Below are 21,148 nucleotides of genomic sequence, written 5' to 3'. Positions count from 1 at the left end.
AATGAAAGCATCAACACGACCACACGTTTTAATGTTCTCACCTTCAGGCTGTTTTTCTTTTAACACGAGAAGAGTCTGCTAAGGAGTCCAGAGATTAATAGATGAATGAAAACAAGATAAAAAAACATCTTAGACGCCATTAAATATGCAAAATAACCAAAGAAACGAGGGCAGAAGGAGCAGCTGAGAAAATCAGTGTTTACAGAGGCTTTTATTGTGGAGGGGTTCAGATCAACACACAGCTTTAAGGCGACGACACACAGGAACACATGAAGCACAACATAATGGTACAAATATACTGCGACATATGAAAGAGTTATAGTCGGGCTCTTCCGGTCAGAATATCGGCGCCGTCTCCAGAGCTTTGACTCGAGCGGCGAACACCAGAACCCGGTTCTCCACCTCGGCGTTGACGTCGGCCTGCGAGGCTCGTGGGTTCTGACGGAGGAACTCTGAGATGCTCAGGATGCACTCGCTCTGAGGACACACAAGCTGTCAATCAATCTGCAGGCTCAACCAATCAGATCCCTTTATTGTTGAGTTACGACAAGGAGCTTTAACGCTGTTGTTCTGGCGCCCCCTGTGGACTAAAGTGGTAGTGTTGGTTCTGGCGCCCCCTGTGGACTAAAAAGGTAGTGTTGGTTCTGGCGCCCCCTGTGGACTAAAGAAGTAGAGTTGGTTCTGGCGCCCCCTTTGGACTAAAGAGGTAGAGTTGGTTCTGGCGCCCCCTTTGGACTAAAGAGGTAGTGTTGGTTCTGGCGCCCCCTGTGGACTAAAGAAGTAGAGTTGGTTCTGGCGCCCCCTTTGGACTAAAGAGGTAGTATTGGTTCTGGCGCCCCCTTTGGACTAAAGAAGTAGAGTTGGTTCTGGCGCCCCCTTTGGACTAAAGAAGTAGAGTTGGTTCTGGCGCCCCCTTTGGACTAAAGAGGTAGAGTTGGTTCTGGCGCCCCCTTTGGACTAAAGAGGTAGTGTTGGTTCTGGCGCCCCCTTTGGACTAAAGAAGTAGTGTTGGTTCTGGCGCCCCCTTTGGACTAAAGAGGTAGAGTTGGTTCTGGCGCCCCCTGTGGACTAAAGAAGTAGAGTTGGTTCTGGCGCCCCCTGTGGACTAAAGTGGTAGTGTCTCTGAGCCCTTCAGAAAACCTCTCATTTTAGACACTCGCCTTGTAAGCGTCCACTTTGTCCTGTCCGGTGAAGCGGTTCAGCAGCTCCCTGCCGACCTGAACGCCCGTCACCGCTGCCAAGAGCGTCCGGTCCTCGTCGGTCTGGGAGGACAACCAGCGCAGCAGCGCCACCTGCAGGAGGGAGGAGACGTTACAGGAGGATCAGAGCAGGAGACGACCTGCGGTTCTTTAAAGTGAAGTCTATGCTTCATGTGTTAAAGCTGCATTCTCTCTCCTGACCACCAGGGGGTGACTCCTCTGGTTGTATAGAAGTATATGCTTCATGTGTTAAAGCTGCATTCTCTCTCCTGACCACCAGGGGGCGACTCCTCTGGTTGTATAGAAGTTTATGCTTCATGTGTTAAAGCTGCATTCTCTCTCCTGACCACCAGGGGGGTGACTCCTCTGGTTGTATAGAAGTCTATGCTTCATGTGTTAAAGCTGCATTCTCTCTCCTGACCACCAGGGGGTGACTCCTCTGGTTGTATAGAAGTATATGCTTCATGTGTTAAAGCTGCATTCTCTCTCCTGACCACCAGGGGGCGACTCCTCTGGTTGTATAGAAGTCTATGCTTCATGTGTTAAAGCTGCATTCTCTCTCCTGACCACCAGGGGGCGACTCATCTGGTTGTATAGAAGTCTAGTCTAGTCTCTTTTTATAAATTTAAAAAATGAAGCTGTTATCTTCAAACACAACGGACTCTATTCACTAAGAAACAGTCCTTTTACAGGAGTGTGTTTGAGTTATTGTGTGACTTTGTTCTTTTAAAGTGTTTGTGATCTTGAAACATAAACATCTCAACACGCCGCCGTTTATTTAAACATTTGTATTCTGTGTGCAGGAAATACACTTTAAATCACATTCAACCACATTCATTCACCAAATTAATTGTTTTTAACCTGAGAAATCAACGTTGGCTGATATTCACTACTGTCATATAATATATGGGGGAAATTAAATTTAAAAAAAAATAAATATATATATATATTACGTTATAACTACACAGAGTGCCAGAAAACATATTGTATACATATTCTGGGGACATTTTCTGAAATCCCGATATTAAATATTCTTATGGGCAGTTGTGTAATATCACTAAGTACTTCTATATTATGTGAAATACTTTCTACTTCATCTCAGAGGTAATAATGTACTTTATATTGCTTTATATTTCAGTAATAATGTACTTTTTACTGCTTTATATTTATATGCATATATATCGGATAGCTTTCGTTACTTTACTAAATAAAACATAGCAATACGTTATTATTATTATTTCGATGTGAAGCGATAGTATTGTTGCACCGGATGAATATTAATATTAAACATGTACATATCATTTCTCACCTGCTGGAATAACTGCGCGTTCGTCATCTCGGAACCCGACATGAGAAACGGAAAAACGGACGAAATACCGATAAAAACACAAGACAGTGGGAAGTTAAGAAGAAAGAAAACCCTCAGAACTTCTTCTGGAACCGACAGAAGAAGTTAAAGTCGCTATTTTCACTAAAATATACAAAACAAACTGAGTATTATCGCGACTGGAAGACGGAAAAACGTCTCACTTCCTGTTTACGTCTTTTCTTCTTCGTTGGTGTCAGTTTGGGATTCAGACTCGCTGCTGCTACCTAGCGGTCATATGTATATATATATATATACACGTAGGCCTCTTACCTGCTCTTACCTCATAAGAGCAGTATATATTTAATAAATATATATATATAATAAATACATATGTGTATATATGTATATATATATAAACATATATGTAAATATATATATATTATATATACATTTTAAATATATATGTATATATTTAAGAAATGTATATATATATATGTATATATATATATATATATATATATATATATATATATATATATATATATATACTGGACTAAATATGACACTAAATAAATAAATAATTGACAATTGTGCATTTATCTTTACTTATTTATGTATTCATTTAATAAAATCCTTCCCTCATTCTTTTAACCATTTGTAATGTACTTATTCATTTATCTGTCCTTTTATATATTTCAGTATTTGATAATTTTAACTCCTTTAAATACTGTTGGACAGATTCAAATATTTAATAACTTTATCATGTTTTCATTGTAAAGTCGTTCAGGTTGTTTCTTAAATGCAGTAAAAACTACAACATTTACCTCTGAGTCGTAGCAGAGTAGAAGTACAACCCTGAAATACTTCAGTGAAGTGAAAGGACCAGGAACTAGTATTTAAGCGCAGTACTCAAAGTACTTGCACGTATGAAGTGAGTCAAATGAATGCTGTACGGTAAAATGTTGGTACCGTAACTTGAAGCATGAGTTGTTTTAACGATCACATTTATTAAAGTTCATGAGTCCAAACAGGAAAAGAACATTTTCACTTCATATTTAAACAAAAATATCACAATTAATCACATCACGTGAGAGTGTTCTTTTCCCCACTGGACTCTGAATGCAGCATCTCAGGACGACAGTCTGCTTGTTGTTGCTTGTTGGCACACACACACACACACACACACACACACACACACACACACACACACACACACACACAGGATGGAGGTCAGAGGTCAGTCTCCTGTGGTTTGCAGAAGGACCCCAGCTGCTTGGTGTTGGCGTCCCTCAGCAGCTGCAGCTGCCGCTCTCCTCTGCGGTACAGATACTCGATGTGCATCACGTCCGTCTTCTTCAGCCGAGCGTTCTCTCTGAACTCGTCTCGGATCCGCGGGACGAAGCCCGGCTTGTCCCGCCCGGCCCGCAGGAAGAGCCGGTACAGAACCAGGACCTGCTTCTGCAGCTTGCTGTGGCGCGCCATCGGGCCGACCAGAACCGGGACCAGGACCAGGACCGGGACCAGGACCAGTATCAGGACCAGTATCAGGACCGGGACCAGAACCAGGACCAGGACCAGTATCAGGACCAGTATCAGGACCAGAACCAGGACTGGGACCAGGACCAGTATCAGGACCAGGACCAGAACCAGGACCAGGACCAGAACCAGGACCAGTATCAGGACCAGGAGCAGGAGCAGGATTAGGACCAGAACCAGGACCAGTATCAGGACCAGGAGCAGGAGCAGGATTAGGACCAGAACCAGGACCAGTATCAGGACCAGTATCAGGACCAGGACCAGAACCACGACCTGGAGCAGGATTAGGACCAGAACCAGGATCAGAATTGGGTTCCCTAGTACCGGAACGTCTACATCCACTAGAGGCTACTGGGATCAGACTCTGGCTGTATGGACCCTGAACGCACCACGACGCTCTGATTGGCTGAACTGGAGATAAACACACAGTTACCAACCAACCAACCAACCAACCAACCAATCATATTACCAGGATGTGGTAGTTGTGGGACAAACACAGGTGGAATGTCAGTATGTGTACTAGTACTACAGTCGTATACAGCAGTACTAGTATACAGTAGTAGTATATATGGTGGTAGTTGTGGGACAAACACAGGTGGGATGTCAGTGTGTGTACTAGTTGTAGTATTATACAGTAGTAGTATACAGCAGCAGTAGTACTAGTATACAGTTGTAGTAGTAGTAGTAGTAGTAGTAGTAGTAGTAGTACTAGTATACAGTAGGAGTATACAGTTGTAGTAGTAGTAGTACACAGCAGTAGTAGTACTAGTACACAGTCGTAGTATAAGCTCGCATTAGCAGTAAATACACAGAAGCTGTTTAAATGGACATGAACGTGTCTGAACTGGGAGAGAAACCAGCAGCAGACTAAACCAGTGAGCTTCACTCACGTGTTTCAAACTGGGAGAGAAACGAGATTCAGCGAGTCGACGGGCTTCCGGTGGTTGAACTGGTTTCCGTCCGTGAAGTTACCGTTAGGTGAAGAGTTCTCTGCGTGACCTCACGAAGCGTTACGACACCAGCGAGGACTGAAGACTACAACGACCACAACTTCCGGGTGGTCTGTCACCGGAAGTTGTAGAACACTTCACAGGAAGTTGTACTACTCGGAATATTACAACGGCTTTTTTTTATTATTATTATTGTTTTACTTCATTTAGAAATATTCCGTACATTAAAAGCTTCTGGTAAGAATATTGATTTCACATTCCTCAAATAATAATACTAATTATTATTTATAAATAATTTTAAATAATCTAAATTGATGATTTAAATGAATAAAGAATACAAATCCAAAGCATTCCGTCTTTTGTATTAGCTGCTGTGTATCAGCCAATAGTGGCAGAGAATAAAAATAATAAAGCTTTAACTGATTTATAAACAAAGTTAGTTCGGGATTAAATCTTTTATTCTGAAAACCTTGAACCGGAAGAGAATGTGTATTTCCGGTTTGTCTCGGCGGTGTCAGATGTCACAACAGAGCCGCAGCAGTCAGCTGTGAGTCACTGAGTGGAGGTTCAACGCGGTTACAGAAAGGTTCGTCTTTTATTTCTGTAGTTTAGAGTATTTTCACGAAACTCCGTTTCCGGTTTGGAAGTTTGCTAAAAGTGGAGAAAAAAAAAGGCATTTCTGTGACGTCATTAAGCTCACGTCATCTTCTGTCTGAAGCTCATTAGTTCATCTCATAATCCATTCATCATTCTGCTTGTTGGCTTCTGATCAACAATCATCCGTTCATTCTGTATTTATTTATGGTTTAAGTTGGTTTTAAAAAGAGATGTTTAAAGCACTTTGTTTACATCAAATAAACATTAAACAATACTTGTATTAGCATTGTCCAGTAAAATGACAGTGATGAGTTACTGTAGGAGTACTGACTTATGGGCTCACTAATATCATAACATATCATATTTGCTTCTTAGAGGAGCTCTGGGAATATATTATTAATATATAATAATGTTGTTCAAACAGTTTCCTTGATGTTTGGAGTTTATTTGTTCAGGTTTCTGATTAAATATGAATATTGATAATATTTGATTGCACTTTTCCTACTATATTTACATCAAATTGTATTTAGAAACATTTACACAAATAATACAAAATTGGCAAAAACTCCACTAAAATGTAGTAAAATTATTAGAATAAAATTAAACGTAAATAAAAAAGGTTCCACTAATATTATATAATTTGTTCTATTTTAGTATTTTTTCTATTTTCCTAATGTTACATATTTGTAGTTGTATATTTGTAATAATTCGGTTGGTAACCCTTTGAGCTGCAGGGCGAGGAGAGAAGGAGGAGAGCAGGCTGCACACTTTAAAGCAGAGTTCTTCCCTCCAGGTCCTCCGGTCGTCTCCTCACTGCTCAGACAGGAGGAGTTCACATCCTACAGAGCTGGAGTCTTTACTTGTTTAGTTCCAGCTCACGACATGAAAGGCTGTGTTTTTATTCCAGTTTTATACTTTTCCTCTTCCCTATAAGTCAGCAACACGTTCAATTCAATGAAACCGGTTCAGTGTCACACTGAGGGTCGTAGTGATTAGGAATCTTCTACATGTGTCGTCCCACATGTGTAAAGGAAAGCTGTCAGTCAAGTCTTCATCCTGTTGGGGAAGACCTCGTCTCAGAAGAGTCGAGGCAGGAAATCTGAAGTGTCATCCAGTCTCTGAAGAGGGAGTCTTGTCTTTGATGGAAAAAGTGATGTTTCTCCTCTTTTGGTAAAGAAGTTTATTAAGTCCAGTTTTCCAAAGAACTGGTGGATCCTTATCCAGACTCAGAGATGTGTAGTCTCTCGTCTTCTGCACGTGTCAGGATGACATCATGCATCCTGCAGCCACTCAGACCAGAGGAGGCTGGTTACACAATATGGCTACTCATGAACACATCCTATACACAGGCTGGTTACACAACGCCCCTTATAGTATGTTATGCAGGTTGTGTGTACACAAGTAGACTTTTAGGCTTTTCATTCGCCCTACGATCATCCAACACCCTGCTTGTGTACTGCAGCCATGGAGGAGGCGGAGCTGGAGGAGCAGCTGGAGAGGCTGCTGATTGGCCGGGGGTCAGAGGTCACGTGCTGCGACGTCGGCCTGGAGCAGAGCAAGCCGGCGACGCTGAGGAAGAACGTCACCTACATCGTGTGCTGCGTCCTCTTCAACGACAAGGTCACGCCCCGCCCGCCCCGCCGGCCCCACCGGCCCGCTGGCGGCGTCTATAAGAGAGCGTGTGTGTGTGTGTGTGTGTGTGTGTGTGTGTGTGTGTGTGTGTGTGTGTGTGTGTGTGTGTGTCGTCCCTCAGGAGGAGGTGCTGATGGTGCAGGAGGCGAAGCAGGACTGTTACAAGCTGTGGTACCTGCCTGCAGGGAGGGTGGAGGTGGGGGAGAGTCTGGAGGAGGCGCTGAGGAGGGAGGTGAGACACACACACACACACACGCACACACACACACACACACACACACACACACGCACACACGCACACACACGCACACATGCACACACACACACACACACACACACACGCACATGCACACACACACACATGCACACACATGCACACACACACACACACACGCACATGCACACACATGCACACACACACACACACACACACACATGCACACACACACACATGCACACGCACATCACACACTCACACGTGCACAGACACGCACACACACACCTGGCTCACCGCTCTTGTTTGCCCGCAGGTGAAGGAGGAGGCGGGGTTTGACTGCGAGCCAATCACCTTGCTGCTGATCCAGGAGCAGGGACCGCAGTGGATCCGCTTCATCTTCCTCGCTACCGTCACAGGTCAGAGGTCACCCATTGCGTCTCAATTCTGTTGTTCACGACCTCACCACTAGATGTCCCCAGATCCCCAACACTCGTCATGCTGAACAGAGATCAGTCGACCATGAAAATACTCTTTAGTTGCAACATTTCTCTCGACATGAATGAAACATAAACAGGAGTTGTACTTAGTTGTGTACGGCTGAGGTGTTTGAGGTGTTTGAGGTGTTTGAGGTGTTTGCCGACAGTAAAAGCATAACACCTGTCTCCTCTCAGGTGGGAGTCTGAAGAGCCTGTCGGCTGCAGATAAGGAATCTCTTCAGGCCTCCTGGTGGGACAGACAGTCCGTGCTCCCTCTGAGAGGACGGGACATCCTCCGACTCATCGACTGCGGACTCAAGTACGACGTTGTCTGTCTTTGTGCTAAGCTAGGCTAACTCTCCAGGAGAGAACCCTCCGTGTGTCCTCTAATGTCCCGTGGAGAAGATCAGTTTTATTACAATGAAGCCGAACACCAGCACTGACTCCCGTGATGCTTTCAGGTACCGTCGTGATCCCTGGCACCCCGTCACGCTGCCTGTGGACCTGAGCTGCCGTCACGTGGTGCAGAGACTCGTCCTCGTCTTCACCGGCGCCGACCAGCAGATCTGGGTCCTGCTCCTCAAAGGTGGCGGCGGATTCTCTTCCGGGCTTTCATATTCCAGCTAGTTTTATACTATTATTATTATTATTATTATTATTATATTATAGTTTTATTCTTCTTTTATACTAGTTTTATTCTTCTTTCATACTAGTTTTATTCTTCTTTATACTAGTTTTATTCTTCTTTTATACTAGTTTTATTCTTCTTTTATACTAGTTTTATACTAGTTTTATTCTTCTTTATACTAGTTTTATTCTTCTTTTATACTAGTTTTATTCTTCTTTATACTAGTTTTATTCTTCTTTATACTAGTTTTATTCTTCTTTATACTAGTTTTATTCTTCTTTTATACTAGTTTTATTCTTCTTTATACTAGTTTTATTCTTCTTTATACTAGTTTTATTCTTCTTTTATACTAGTTTTATTCTTCTTTATACTAGTTTTATTCTAGTTGTATTCTTCTTTATACTAGTTTTATTCTTCATACTAGTTTTATTCTTCTTTTATACTAGTTTTATTCTTCTTTTATACTAGTTTTATTCTTCTTTATACTAGTTTTATTCTTCTTTTATACTAGTTTTATTCTTCTTTATGCTAGTTTTATTCTTCTTTTATTCTAGTTTTATTCTTCTTTATACTAGTTTTTTCTTCTTTATGCTAGTTGTATTCTTCTTTTATTCTAGTTTTATTCTTCTTTTATACTAGTTTTATTCTTCTTTATACTAGTTGTATTCTTCTTTATACTAGTTTTATTCTTCTTTTATACTAGTTTTATTCTAGTTGTATTCTTCTTTATACTAGTTTTATTCTTCATACTAGTTTTATTCTTCTTTTATACTAGTTTTATTCTTCTTTATACTAGTTTTATTCTTCTTTATACTAGTTGTATTCTTCTTTTATACTAGTTTTATTCTTCTTTATACTAGTTTTCTTCTTCTTTATACTAGTTTTCTTCTTCTTTATACTAGTTTTATTCTTCTTTATACTAGTTTTATTCTTCTTTTATACTAGTTTTATTCTTCTTTATGCTAGTTTTATTCTTCTTTTATTCTAGTTTTATTCTTCTTTATACTAGTTTTTTCTTCTTTATGCTAGTTTTATTCTTCTTTTATTCTAGTTTTATTCTTCTTTTATACTAGTTGTATTCTTCTTTATACTAGTTGTATTCTTCTTTATACTAGTTTTATTCTTCTTTTATACTAGTTTTATTCTAGTTGTATTCTTCTTTATACTAGTTTTATTCTTCATACTAGTTTTATTCTTCTTTTATACTAGTTTTATTCTTCTTTATACTAGTTTTATTCTTCTTTTATACTAGTTTTATTCTTCTTTATGCTAGTTTTATTCTTCTTTTATACTAGTTTTATTCTAGTTTTATTCTTCTTTATACTAGTTTTATTCTTCTTTATACTAGTTGTATTCTTCTTTTATACTAGTTTTATTCTTCTTTATACTAGTTTTCTTCTTCTTTATACTAGTTTTCTTCTTCTTTATACTAGTTTTATTCTTCTTTATACTAGTTTTATTCTTCTTTATACTAGTTTTATTCTTCTTTTTACTAGTTGTATTCTTCTTTATACTAGTTTTATTCTTCTTTATACTAGTTTTATTCTTCTTTTATACTAGTTTTATTCTTCTTTCATACCAGTTTTATACAAGTTTTACTAGTTGTTTACTAGTTTTTAATACTAGTTTTTAATACTAGTTTTATACCAGTTTTCCTAGTCTTACAAGTTTTATACAAGTGTTACTAGTTTGACGAGTTTTACAAATTTTATACCAGTTTTCCTAGTTTTTTACTAGTTTTACTATTAGCGTTACAGAAAACACGAAAAGTAAGATATTTCAAAACGTCTGTGTACATATACACGTTTTTTTAAACTTTTCTTCCAGACAAATGTTTTTTAGTTATTACCCATGAGCCTCTTGTGTGTGTATGTAGGAATGTATATGCGCTGCATATATAAATACTAGTTTGACATACTAGTAATGTGGTAACCCTCTGCAGCCCCGGGGCTCCACCTCCCCACGGCGGCGGCGGTGAAGACGCACGCGGTGACGTGGGCGGCCAACATGGTGGTGCAGGACGCCATGCCGACGGCGTACCGCGACCACGACGTCAACACGCTGGGCGCCTTCAGCCTGCAGCACCACGGCCGGCAGCACGGCAAGACGGACGGCGTGTGCTTCAACACGCTGGTGGAGCTGACGCCCGACCACGTCAGGCGCAACGAGGACGGGGAGAAGGTGGAGCGGCCCGGGACGGGGCGGCCGCCGCCGGTGGAAAACCCCCGATACGTCTGGCACCAAGTCCAGAAACCTACTCTGAGAGAGAGACTGCTGGAGAAGACCAAGAACACCTCCATCCTACCCATCCACAGCCTTTACTGAGGACTCTTATTGTGAAAGGAACACGCTCACTGATGGCTTTTACTGAGGACTCTTATTGTGAAAGGAACATGCTCACTGATGGCTTTTACTAAGGACTCTTTTTGTGAAAGGAACACGCTCACTGATGGCTTTTACTGACCACTGAGGACTCTTATTGTGAAAGGAACACGCTCACTGATGGCTTTTACTGAGGACTCTTATTGTGAAAGGAACACGCTCACTGATGGCTTTTACTGAGGACTCTTATTGTGAAAGGAACACGCTCACTGATGGCTTTTACTGACCACTGAGGACTCTTATTGTGAAAGGAACACACTCACTGATGGCTTTTACTGAGGACTCTTATTGTGAAAGGAACACGCTCACTGATGGTTTTTACTGAGCACCGAGAGGACTCTTATTGTGAAAGGAACACGCTAACTGATGGCTTTTACTGACCACTGAGGACTCTTATTGTGAAAGGAACACGCTAACTTTGAAAATATTATAAATATAGCGTTCACTTAAAGTGATATTTATTCTTTTAGGTCTAAAATACGCCCATAGCAGTACTTTGAAGTACCTCGTACTACTGTCCCTTTAAGAAAGGAGTTGAAGAGTTTGAATGTAATCAGAGCAATAAAATACTAATATGTTTTTGATTTTAGAAGACAGATTCTAAGAGAAAAAGATAAATACTTGTTGATCTAATAAGTGTTATGTTGAGTTTTTCCTCTCATAATAGCATCCTGTCCGTGTGGAGGAGCTGTGAGCTGATTATATTATATTATATTATATTACATGTACAAATGATACTGCAGATTTACAGATACATATTTATTGGAAAGCAAACAATCAAAACCTTTTAATCGGCAAATATGTTAAATAAATATATTTATTTCACTATTTATATAAATATATATTTATTTAACGTCAAACAAACAAAACAGAACAAGTTTATAATCAGTTTATGTTATATTTTGTCTTGGCTTGTCCTCAATATGTTCACTGTGTTTGAAACTATGGAATAAATGGAAACAATTATGATTCTCACGTGTTTGTTTGTTTGTTTGTTTGTTTGTTCGGATTGTTTTTTGGCATTAAGGGAATTTAATGTATGGCCTCATTATTTGTATTATCCATGTGTAGGATTCTACATCAAAGTAAAGCTTATCATTATAAATAAATATTATTTATTCTCTTGGTTTCATCATTCTTGCAGACTAAATTCTTCAGAATTCGACACAAAAGAATCAGAGTTCTTATGCACTTTATTTCTCCACATGTGATGATGTCATTGCGCGTGTGTTGAACTCATGCCAGGTCAGCTGACTCCTCGTTGACCTCTTCGACCTCTTCGACCTCGTTGACCTCTTCGACCTCTTCGACCTCGTTGACCTCGTTGACCTCTTCGACCTCTTCGACCTCGTTGACCTCTTCGACCTCGTTGACCTCTTCGACCTCGTTGATCTCGTTGACCTCTTTGACCTTGTTGACCTCTTTGACCTCGTTGACTTCGTTGACCTTGCTCCTGTTGTCGTTGAGCTTGTTCAGGTGTTTGCTCCTGTTGTCCAGGCGGACGCTCCACTCGCCCCTCAGCCTGCAACAGGAAGGAGACGCTTCAGTCAGGAAGTCATGAAGCTTCATGTGTGAAGTACAGCCAACTGTTGCACTTTTACTCCAGTTACTATGTCCTAGAAAATCAGTGTTTCACAATATTGTACAATGTTTCACAATGTTTTACAATGTTTCACAATGTTTCACAATGTTTTACAATGTTTCAGTGTTTCACAATGTTTCACAATGTTTCACAATGTTTTACAATGTTTCACAATGTTTCACAATGTTTTACAATGTTTCACAATGTTTCACAATGTTTTACAATGTTTCACAATGTTTTACAATGTTTCAGTGTTTCACAATGTTTCACAATGTTTTACAATGTTTCACAATGTTTCACAATGTTTTACAATGTTTCACAATGTTTCACAATGTTTTACAATGTTTCAGTGTTTCACAATGTTTCACAATGTTTCAATGTTTCACAATGTTCTACAATGTTTCACAGTGTGACACAATGTTTTACAATGTTTCACAATGTTTTACAATGTTTCAGTGTTTCACAATGTTCTACAATGTTTCACAGTGTGACACAATGTTTTACAATGTTTCACAATGTTTTACAATGTTTCAGTGTTTCACAGTGTTTCACAATGTTTTACAATGTTTCAGTGTGACACAATGTTTCACAGCGTTTCAGTGTGACACAATGTTTCCAGGTGTTTCAAAGCGTGTCACAATGTTTCTCAGTGTTTCCGTCCTCACAGTGTCTAGAAGCAGCACTGAGGTCAGATTTAGTGTCTCTAAGCAGATCTGGTATCTTGGTGACAGCTGCAGTGTCATCACCATCAATCAAACACACACCAAACGTGTGTGTGTGTGTGTGTGTGTGTGTGTGTGTGTGTAACAGAGCCCTCTCTGTCAGCTGTCCTCACAGTGTCTCTGCCACCTTCCTGTCAAGTTTTTTGGATTATTCCATTTGTCCGCTCAGCTGCTGATAATCTCTCAGGACGCTTCAGAGAGCCGCTAACACCGAACATCTGTCTCAGTGGCGAGGTTACAATCAGCATTTACTCTGCCCTAGTAACGGGGAGTTATCTGCTCTGGCTCCGAAATATCATCAAATATTAAATAGCATTTAAACATATATATATATATATATATATATATATATATATATATATAAGTGAAAATGTATCTCAATCGTATTCTATTGTTTATTCTTTTCTATCATTAATATGATTATTGTGATTATTATCAACCTGATAAACAACGTTTTTAACAAATCAATCCTTCATTTCACAACCATCTGGCAGTAAATATTGTGACTACACAGAAAACTAGGATTCTCTATTAAACGTGGTGCTTGTTGTCAAAGCTAAGAGCCAATCAGCTGTTTGATCTTGCTTTGATCATGACGTCAGAGCAAGTCGGACACAAATGTAGCCGGCATGCGTTGTGATGGAGTCTTATCAGGACGAGTATCACTGTTTACTGACGGAGAGACAACGTATACATGGTGACGACCTGTCAATCACCTGTAGCCCCGCCCTAAAACGTCCCCTGCTTTATGGTCTGTTTGACTCTAAATGACCATCATGTACTAAATGAACATCATGCTGTATTGAAGAAGACTTGAAACTAGAGATTGAGACATAAACTCATGTTTACAATGTTTACTGAGGGAATACATCAAGAGAAGTAGAGTCATTTATATAGACTTCTATACAACCAGAGGAGTCACCCCCTGGTGGCCAGGAGAGAGAATGCAGCTTTAACACATGAAGCATAGACTTCTATACAACCAGAGGAGTCGCCCCCTGGTGGTCAGGAGAGAGAATGCAGCTTTAACACATGAAGCATAGACTTCTATACAACCAGAGAAGTCACCCCCAGGTGGTCAGGAGAGAGAATGCAGCTTTAACACATGAAGCATATACTTCTATACAACCAGAGGAGTCACCCCCTGGTGGTCAGGAGAGAGAATGCAGCTTAAACACATGAAGCATAGACTTCAGGAAAAGAGACACTTTGCCCAGATGGTCTGGTGGGAGACCATCTGGGCAAAGTGTCTCTTTTCCTGAAGGCGTCGATCGGCGGAGTCTTCTTGAATTGTGGCGTCTGTGATGAAACTGGATGTGGTTTCAGTTGGACATGTGACCGTGTGGCAAATAGACGCATCTAAAAACAGACGCTGTCATTACAAATGGTCTCTCGTCTCTCAGCGAGCTGGAGGACATACCGGGACAAACACTCAGCGACCCTGCAGACAGTCTGGTTGTTAAAGGTCTCCGTAATGATGACCGGGTACCAGCAGAAACATCAGACAGCCTGGAACCTGAACTCACCTCGTAAACCTGGAGACCGACTTGACCAACCTTCTCCGTTCCCTCGATGACGCTGCCTACCTTCTGATACGGCCGTTGAAGCAGAAGTAAAGAACGTACATTAAGGTGGTGTTTTTCTGTATCGTATCATAACTCTTCATCGATCCATCATCTTCTTCCTGTCAATCTCCATTGTTACATTATGAAGGGATTTTCATCCGTATGCATACATCCTCCCATTAAACCTTCACCTCTTGGCGTTACACCAGCTATTAGCCCGGTCCCTCCTCACTCCAGTCCTCTATCCCCCTTAACCTCACACCCCCCTCAGCCCATCACACCTAATCCCTCTGCTATCCATTACACTGCACCCCTTAATCCTCCACTATCAATACCGTGTATCTCATAATCCCCCGGCTATCTATTGCAATGTAGGCCCGACTCCACGGCTCTCTCCTCCAACCTCGGCTCTCGTCCCTACTAATTGTGTGTGTTATGTGTGACCTGGCCAGAGGCTGGAAAAAAACTCAGGAGGTGATAATTGCAGAGCAATGAGTGATGGAGGCCGGCTGACACTTGGAGGCTGAAAGAAGATATTCAGTTCTTGATCATGAAAAAAAACACGAGCAAGGAAAGATGGAATTATATTATTGCATGTCAGCTGCATCCTCTCTCCTGTCCACCAGGGGGCGACTCCTCTGGTTGTATAGAAGTCTATGCTTCATATGTTAAAGCTGCATCCTCTCTCCTGTCCACCAGGGTGTGACTCCTCTGGTTGTATAGAAGTCTATGCTTCATGTGTTAAAGCTGCATTCTCTCTCCTGTCCACCAGGGTGTGACTCCTCTGGTTGTATAGAAGTCTATGCTTCATGTGTTAAAGCTGCATTCTCTCTCCTGTCCACCAGAGTGTGACTCCTCTGGTTGTATAGAAGTCTACGCTTCATGTGTTAAAGCTGCATTCTCTCTCCTGACCACTAGGGTCAAGTGGTGAATGTATCTTTATTTAAATTTTGTCATACATTTTCTTTGTTTGTATTTTTTTCGTAATTAGTATTTGTATTTCTTTTTATTAGTATTATTATTTTCCATTTGTATGTTTTTTTCAATTATTTTTTGCCAAACCTAACTTTTCTATCTATGTATAATATTAATATATCTAAATGAATAAAAATGTAAGTGACAAAAAAAGACACGATAACGATGCATCATGTCTTAGAGGTTCATCATCTCCAATATGGAAGAAAACCTGTGAAAGAATATATAAAAGTACCCAGAGTACACACACAGGAACGCATCAGTCGTATATAAAGACTCAGCATTGAGTACTTCTACCCTTTGTGATTAAAGTACATGCAGCTGCTAAAGTACTTGTACCTCAGTCATATTTTCACTGCAGGCCTTGTACTTGTTTCAGAGTATTTTCTGTGTAAACATGTCATTCGTGTTTTAGCGTAGTTCTCGGCTGTGTGGCTGAGTCGTACTTCTTCAGCGCGCTCTTCCTCTTCCTCTGCTCTTCGCTCTCCGCATGCTGACTGTCGCTGCCGATCTTCTGCTCCCAGAACGTGGAGATGTGCAGCCGGTCGTGGATCTTTGCCAAGCTCATCTGCAACGGCACGGTTCAGAGGGGTTAAGTCTGCGCTGGCCCTTTAAACGGTGATGTCATCGTGTACTGAGCACAACTACACGAGTACTACCGATAATACTACATAACGCACTGAAGTACTTTTACTGAACACCTCATCGTGCATTCAAACATATTCAGATGTTATGGCAACAAAAAGTACTTCAAGTATCAAAAATATAAAGTATTAGTTGTGCAGTCTACGTGTACATATATATATATATATGTAGTAAATAATAATAATCACATTAAGCACCTCAAACTGTACATTATTAAACTAACTGTTTAATATACTTTCCAAAATAATATTATTAATTATTTTACTATTATTTTATTTTATTTATCCAACATCATATTTGTTCATATCATATATATATATATATATATATATATATATATATATATATATATATATATATATATATCATGGTAATGATAGTAAAAAAAATTTTTTTAAAGGTTAAATTCGGGAGGGAATTACAACAAAATATGACTATATGTTCTAGTTATTATATATTTAAACGGAATATAAAATAACATGGAATTAAATCCACCTGAACATAATAATAATAACAGTAACATAAATACTAATAATAACTCCACACAGATGCAGACACATAGACTTTGTAAACGTTAACAATACTGTGTTAGTTTAATCATGAATGAAGCTCACTTCACTGAAGTGAGCGTAGAGAAAATAAACTGAATAAATATATTAATGAACTTTAAACGCTGAAAGACACAAAATATTTTAGATTCACAGACTAGAAACATTAAAAAAGAGCAAACAAACCTTCAGAGGTTCAACTGAGCGTCCGTCAGCCTCACTGAGTGGATGAGGAGTGTGTGTGTGTGTGTGTGTGTGTGTGTGTGTGTGTGTGTGTGTGTGTGTGTGTGTCTCCACTCAGCAGATATAAATGTATAACATGTGAAACTCTGTCTGTAAATCCGATCTTTTATTCCCCCTCTTTCTCTCTCTCTCTTTCTCTCTTTCTCTCTCTCTCTCTTTCTCTCTGTTCTGTCTGATGCTCTCTCGTCCACCTTTCTCCCTCCCAGTGAACTCACTGTACTGGAATCTAACTGAAGTGCTGGGACACACTGGGAGTGGAGACATGAGGACAGAGAGAGAGGGAGTGATGGAGGGAGAGAGGAGGGAGAGAGGAGGGAGAGAGGTGTGAATAAACTTATTTATAGAAGCAGTTTGTTATTTCCTGAAGCGCTTAAGTAGTTTTCATCATAAATGAACTACAGGTACCTTTATAAAGGTACCTGTAGTTCCTTTATGAAGGTACCTGTAGTTCCTTTATGAAGGTACCTGTAGTTCCTTTATAAAGGTACCTGTAGTTCCTTTATGAAGGTACCTGTAGTTCCTTTATGAAGGTACCTGTAGTTCCTTTATAAAGGTACCTGTAGTTAAATTATGAAGGTACCTGTAGTTCCTTTATAAAGGTACCTGTAGTTAAATTATGAAGGTACCTGTAGTTAAATTATGAAGGTACCTGTAGTTCCTTTATAAAGGTACCTGTAGTTCCTTTATAAAGGTACCTGTAGTTAAATTATGAAGGTACCTGTAGTTCCTTTATGAAGGTACCTGTAGTTAAATTATGAAGGTACCTGTAGTTAAATTATGAAGGTACCTGTAGTTCCTTTATAAAGGTACCTGTAGTTAAATTATGAAGGTACCTGTAGTTCCTTTATGAAGGTACCTGTAGTTAAATTATGAAGGTACCTGTAGTTCCTTTATGAAGGTACCTGTAGTTAAAATATGAAGGTACCTGTAGTTCCTTTATGAAGGTACCTGTAGTTAAATTATGAAGGTACCTGTAGTTCCTTTATGAAGGTACCTGTAGTTAAATTATGAAGGTACCTGTAGTTCCTTTATAAAGGTACCTGTAGTTCCTTTATGAAGGTACCTGTAGTTCCTTTATAAAGGTACCTGTAGTTCCTTTATAAAGGTACCTGTAGTTCCTTTATAAAGGTACCTGTAGTTCCTTTATGAAGGTACCTGTAGTTCCTTTATAAAGGTACCTGTAGTTCCTTTATAAAGGTACCTGTAGTTCCTTTATAAAGGTACCTGTAGTTCCTTTATAAAGGTACCTGTAGTTCCTTTATGAAGGTACCTGTAGTTCCTTTATAAAGGTACCTGTAGTTCCTTTATGAAGGTACCTGTAGTTCCTTTATGAAGGTACCTGTAGTTCCTTTATGAAGGTACCTGTAGTTCCTTTATAAAGGTACCTGTAGTTCCTTTATGAAGGTACCTGTAGTTCCTTTATGAAGGTACCTGTAGTTCCTTTATAAAGGTACCTGTAGTTCCTTTATAAAGGTACCTGTAGTTCATTTATGAAGGTACCTGTAGTTCCTTTATAAAGGTACCTGTAGTTCCTTTATGAAGGTACCTGTAGTTCCTTTATGAAGGTACCTGTAGTTCCTTTATGAAGGTACCTGTAGTTCCTTTATGAAGGTACCTGTAGTTCCTTTATAAAGGTACCTGTAGTTCCTTTATAAAGGTACCTGTAGTTCCTTTATAAAGGTACCTGTAGTTCATTTATGAAGGTACCTGTAGTTCCTTTATAAAGGTACCTGTAGTTCCTTTATAAAGGTACCTGTAGTTAAATTATGAAGGTACCTGTAGTTCCTTTATGAAGGTACCTGTAGTTAAATTATGAAGGTACCTGTAGTTCCTTTATGAAGGTACCTGTAGTTAAAGTATGAAGGTACCTGTAGTTCCTTTATGAAGGTACCTGTAGTTAAATTATGAAGGTACCTGTAGTTCCTTTATGAAGGTACCTGTAGTTAAATTATGAAGGTACCTGTAGTTCCTTTATAAAGGTACCTGTAGTTCCTTTATGAAGGTACCTGTAGTTCCTTTATGAAGGTACCTGTAGTTCCTTTATAAAGGTACCTGTAGTTCCTTTATAAAGGTACCTGTAGTTCCTTTATGAAGGTACCTGTAGTTCCTTTATAAAGGTACCTGTAGTTCCTTTATAAAGGTACCTGTAGTTCCTTTATGAAGGTACCTGTAGTTCCTTTATAAAGGTACCTGTAGTTCCTTTATGAAGGTACCTGTAGTTCCTTTATAAAGGTACCTGTAGTTCCTTTATAAAGGTACCTGTAGTTCCTTTATAAAGGTACCTGTAGTTCCTTTATAAAGGTACCTGTAGTTCCTTTATGAAGGTACCTGTAGTTCCTTTATAAAGGTACCTGTAGTTCCTTTATGAAGGTACCTGTAGTTCCTTTATAAAGGTACCTGTAGTTCCTTTATGAAGGTACCTGTAGTTCCTTTATGAAGGTACCTGCAGTTCCTTTATAAAGGTACCTGTAGTTCCTTTATAAAGGTACCTGTAGTTCATTTATGAAGGTACCTGTAGTTCCTTTATAAAGGTACCTGTAGTTCCTTTATGAAGGTACCTGTAGTTCCTTTATGAAGGTACCTGTAGTTCCTTTATGAAGGTACCTGTAGTTCCTTTATAAAGGTACCTGTAGTTCCTTTATAAAGGTACCTGTAGTTCCTTTATAAAGGTACCTGTAGTTCATTTATGAAGGTACCTGTAGTTCCTTTATAAAGGTACCTGTAGTTCCTTTATAAAGGTACCTGTAGTTCCTTTATGAAGGTACCTGTAGTTCCTTTATAAAGGTACCTGTAGTTCCTTTATGAAGGTACCTGTAGTTCCTTTATGAAGGTACCTGTAGTTCCTTTATGAAGGTACCTGTAGTTAAATTATGAAGGTACCTGTAGTTCCTTTATGAAGGTACCTGTAGTTAAATTATGAAGGTACCTGTAGTTCCTTTATGAAGGTACCTGTAGTTAAATTATGAAGGTACCTGTAGTTAAATTACGAAGGTACCTGTAGTTCCTTTATGAAGGTACCTGTAGTTCCTTTATGAAGGTACCTGTAGTTAAATTATGAAGGTACCTGTAGTTAAATTATGAAGGTACCTGTAGTTCCTTTATAAAGGTACCTGTAGTTAAATTATGAAGGTACCTGTAGTTCCTTTATGAAGGTACCTGTAGTTAAATTATGAAGGTACCTGTAGTTCCTTTATGAAGGTACCTGTAGTTAAAATATGAAGGTACCTGTAGTTAAATTATGAAGGTACCTGTAGTTAAATTATGAAGGTACCTGTAGTTCCTTTATGAAGGTACCTGTAGTTAAATTATGAAGGTACCTGTAGTTCCTTTATGAAGGTACCTGTAGTTCCTTTATGAAGGTACCTGTAGTTCCTTTATGAAGGTACCTGTAGTTCCTTTATAAAGGTACCTGTAGTTCCTTTATAAAGGTACCTGTAGTTCCTTTATAAAGGTACCTGTAGTTCCTTTATAAAGGTACCTGTAGTTCCTTTATAAAGGTACCTGTAGTTCCTTTATGAAGGTACCTGTAGTTCCTTTATAAAGGTACCTGTAGTTCCTTTATGAAGGTACCTGTAGTTCCTTTATGAAGGTACCTGTAGTTCCTTTATGAAGGTACCTGTAGTTCCTTTATGAAGGTACCTGTAGTTCCTTTATGAAGGTACCTGTAGTTCCTTTATAAAGGTACCTGTAGTTCATTTATGAAGGTACCTGTAGTTCCTTTATAAAGGTACCTGTAGTTCCTTTATGAAGGTACCTGTAGTTCCTTTATGAAGGTACCTGTAGTTCCTTTATGAAGGTACCTGTAGTTCCTTTATGAAGGTACCTGTAGTTCCTTTATAAAGGTACCTGTAGTTCCTTTATGAAGGTACCTGTAGTTCCTTTATAAAGGTACCTGTAGTTCCTTTATAAAGGTACCTGTAGTTCATTTATGAAGGTACCTGT

The 21,148-nt window shown here is 39.5% G+C and overlaps 4 protein-coding genes across 4 annotated transcripts; 1 reads left to right on the top strand and 3 right to left on the bottom strand.

Moving 5' to 3' along the window:
• Positions 1-198: 198 nt before the first annotated feature.
• On the bottom strand, positions 199-2,729 carry LOC306739990 (uncharacterized protein). Its single transcript, XM_079222092.1, has 3 exons — positions 2,509-2,729; positions 1,161-1,292; positions 199-477 (listed from the first exon to the last, which is right to left on the bottom strand). Exons 1-3 carry the CDS (start codon positions 2,548-2,550, stop codon positions 337-339), a joined length of 315 nt encoding a protein of 104 aa, XP_079078218.1. The 5' UTR covers positions 2,551-2,729; the 3' UTR covers positions 199-336.
• Positions 2,730-3,495: 766 nt separating this feature from the next.
• Positions 3,496-4,181, bottom strand: sdhaf1 (succinate dehydrogenase complex assembly factor 1). The gene has a single exon (XM_079222093.1). The coding sequence runs from the start codon at positions 3,988-3,990 to the stop codon at positions 3,739-3,741; it is 252 nt and encodes an 83-aa protein (XP_079078219.1). The 5' UTR covers positions 3,991-4,181; the 3' UTR covers positions 3,496-3,738.
• Positions 4,182-7,055: 2,874 nt separating this feature from the next.
• Positions 7,056-11,982, top strand: nudt18 (nudix (nucleoside diphosphate linked moiety X)-type motif 18; the record flags this gene model as incomplete). The annotated part of the gene is made up of 6 exons (XM_079222081.1): positions 7,056-7,211; positions 7,345-7,455; positions 7,754-7,856; positions 8,112-8,235; positions 8,378-8,502; positions 10,487-11,982. 6 exons carry the CDS (start codon positions 7,056-7,058, stop codon positions 10,867-10,869), a joined length of 1,002 nt encoding a protein of 333 aa, XP_079078207.1. The 3' UTR covers positions 10,870-11,982.
• Positions 11,983-12,103: 121 nt separating this feature from the next.
• On the bottom strand, positions 12,104-17,423 carry LOC306739989 (uncharacterized protein). The gene is made up of 3 exons (XM_079222091.1): positions 17,150-17,423; positions 16,217-16,338; positions 12,104-12,448 (listed from the first exon to the last, which is right to left on the bottom strand). The coding sequence occupies exons 2-3, from the start codon at positions 16,336-16,338 to the stop codon at positions 12,163-12,165; spliced, it is 408 nt and encodes a 135-aa protein (XP_079078217.1). The 5' UTR covers positions 17,150-17,423; the 3' UTR covers positions 12,104-12,162.
• Between the last annotated feature and the right edge of the window lie 3,725 nt (positions 17,424-21,148).

The sequence above is a fragment of the Taurulus bubalis genome, assembly GCF_910589615.1.
Source record: "Taurulus bubalis genome assembly, chromosome: 8".
Classification (NCBI taxonomy): Eukaryota; Metazoa; Chordata; class Actinopteri; order Perciformes; family Cottidae; genus Taurulus; species Taurulus bubalis.
The sequence above is the reverse complement of the archived record's forward strand: the minus strand, read 5'-3'. Positions and strand labels throughout refer to the sequence as shown.

Excerpts from the sequence above, each read along its gene's own strand:
- LOC306739989 (XM_079222091.1), bottom strand. The coding sequence starts at position 16,338 with ATGAGCTTGGCAAAGATCCACGACCGGCTGCACATCTCCACGTTCTGG. Across the intron at positions 12,449-16,216 it reads AGGAAGAGCGCGCTGAAGAA|GCTGAGGGGCGAGTGGAGCG; the intron begins GTACGACTCAGC and ends TTCCTGTTGCAG.
- sdhaf1 (XM_079222093.1), bottom strand. The coding sequence starts at position 3,990 with ATGGCGCGCCACAGCAAGCTGCAGAAGCAGGTCCTGGTTCTGTACCGG.
- LOC306739990 (XM_079222092.1), bottom strand. The coding sequence starts at position 2,550 with ATGTCGGGTTCCGAGATGACGAACGCGCAGTTATTCCAGCAG. Across the intron at positions 1,293-2,508 it reads ACGCGCAGTTATTCCAGCAG|GTGGCGCTGCTGCGCTGGTT; the intron begins GTGAGAAATGAT and ends TCCCTCCTGCAG. Across the intron at positions 478-1,160 it reads ACAAAGTGGACGCTTACAAG|AGCGAGTGCATCCTGAGCAT; the intron begins GCGAGTGTCTAA and ends GTGTGTCCTCAG.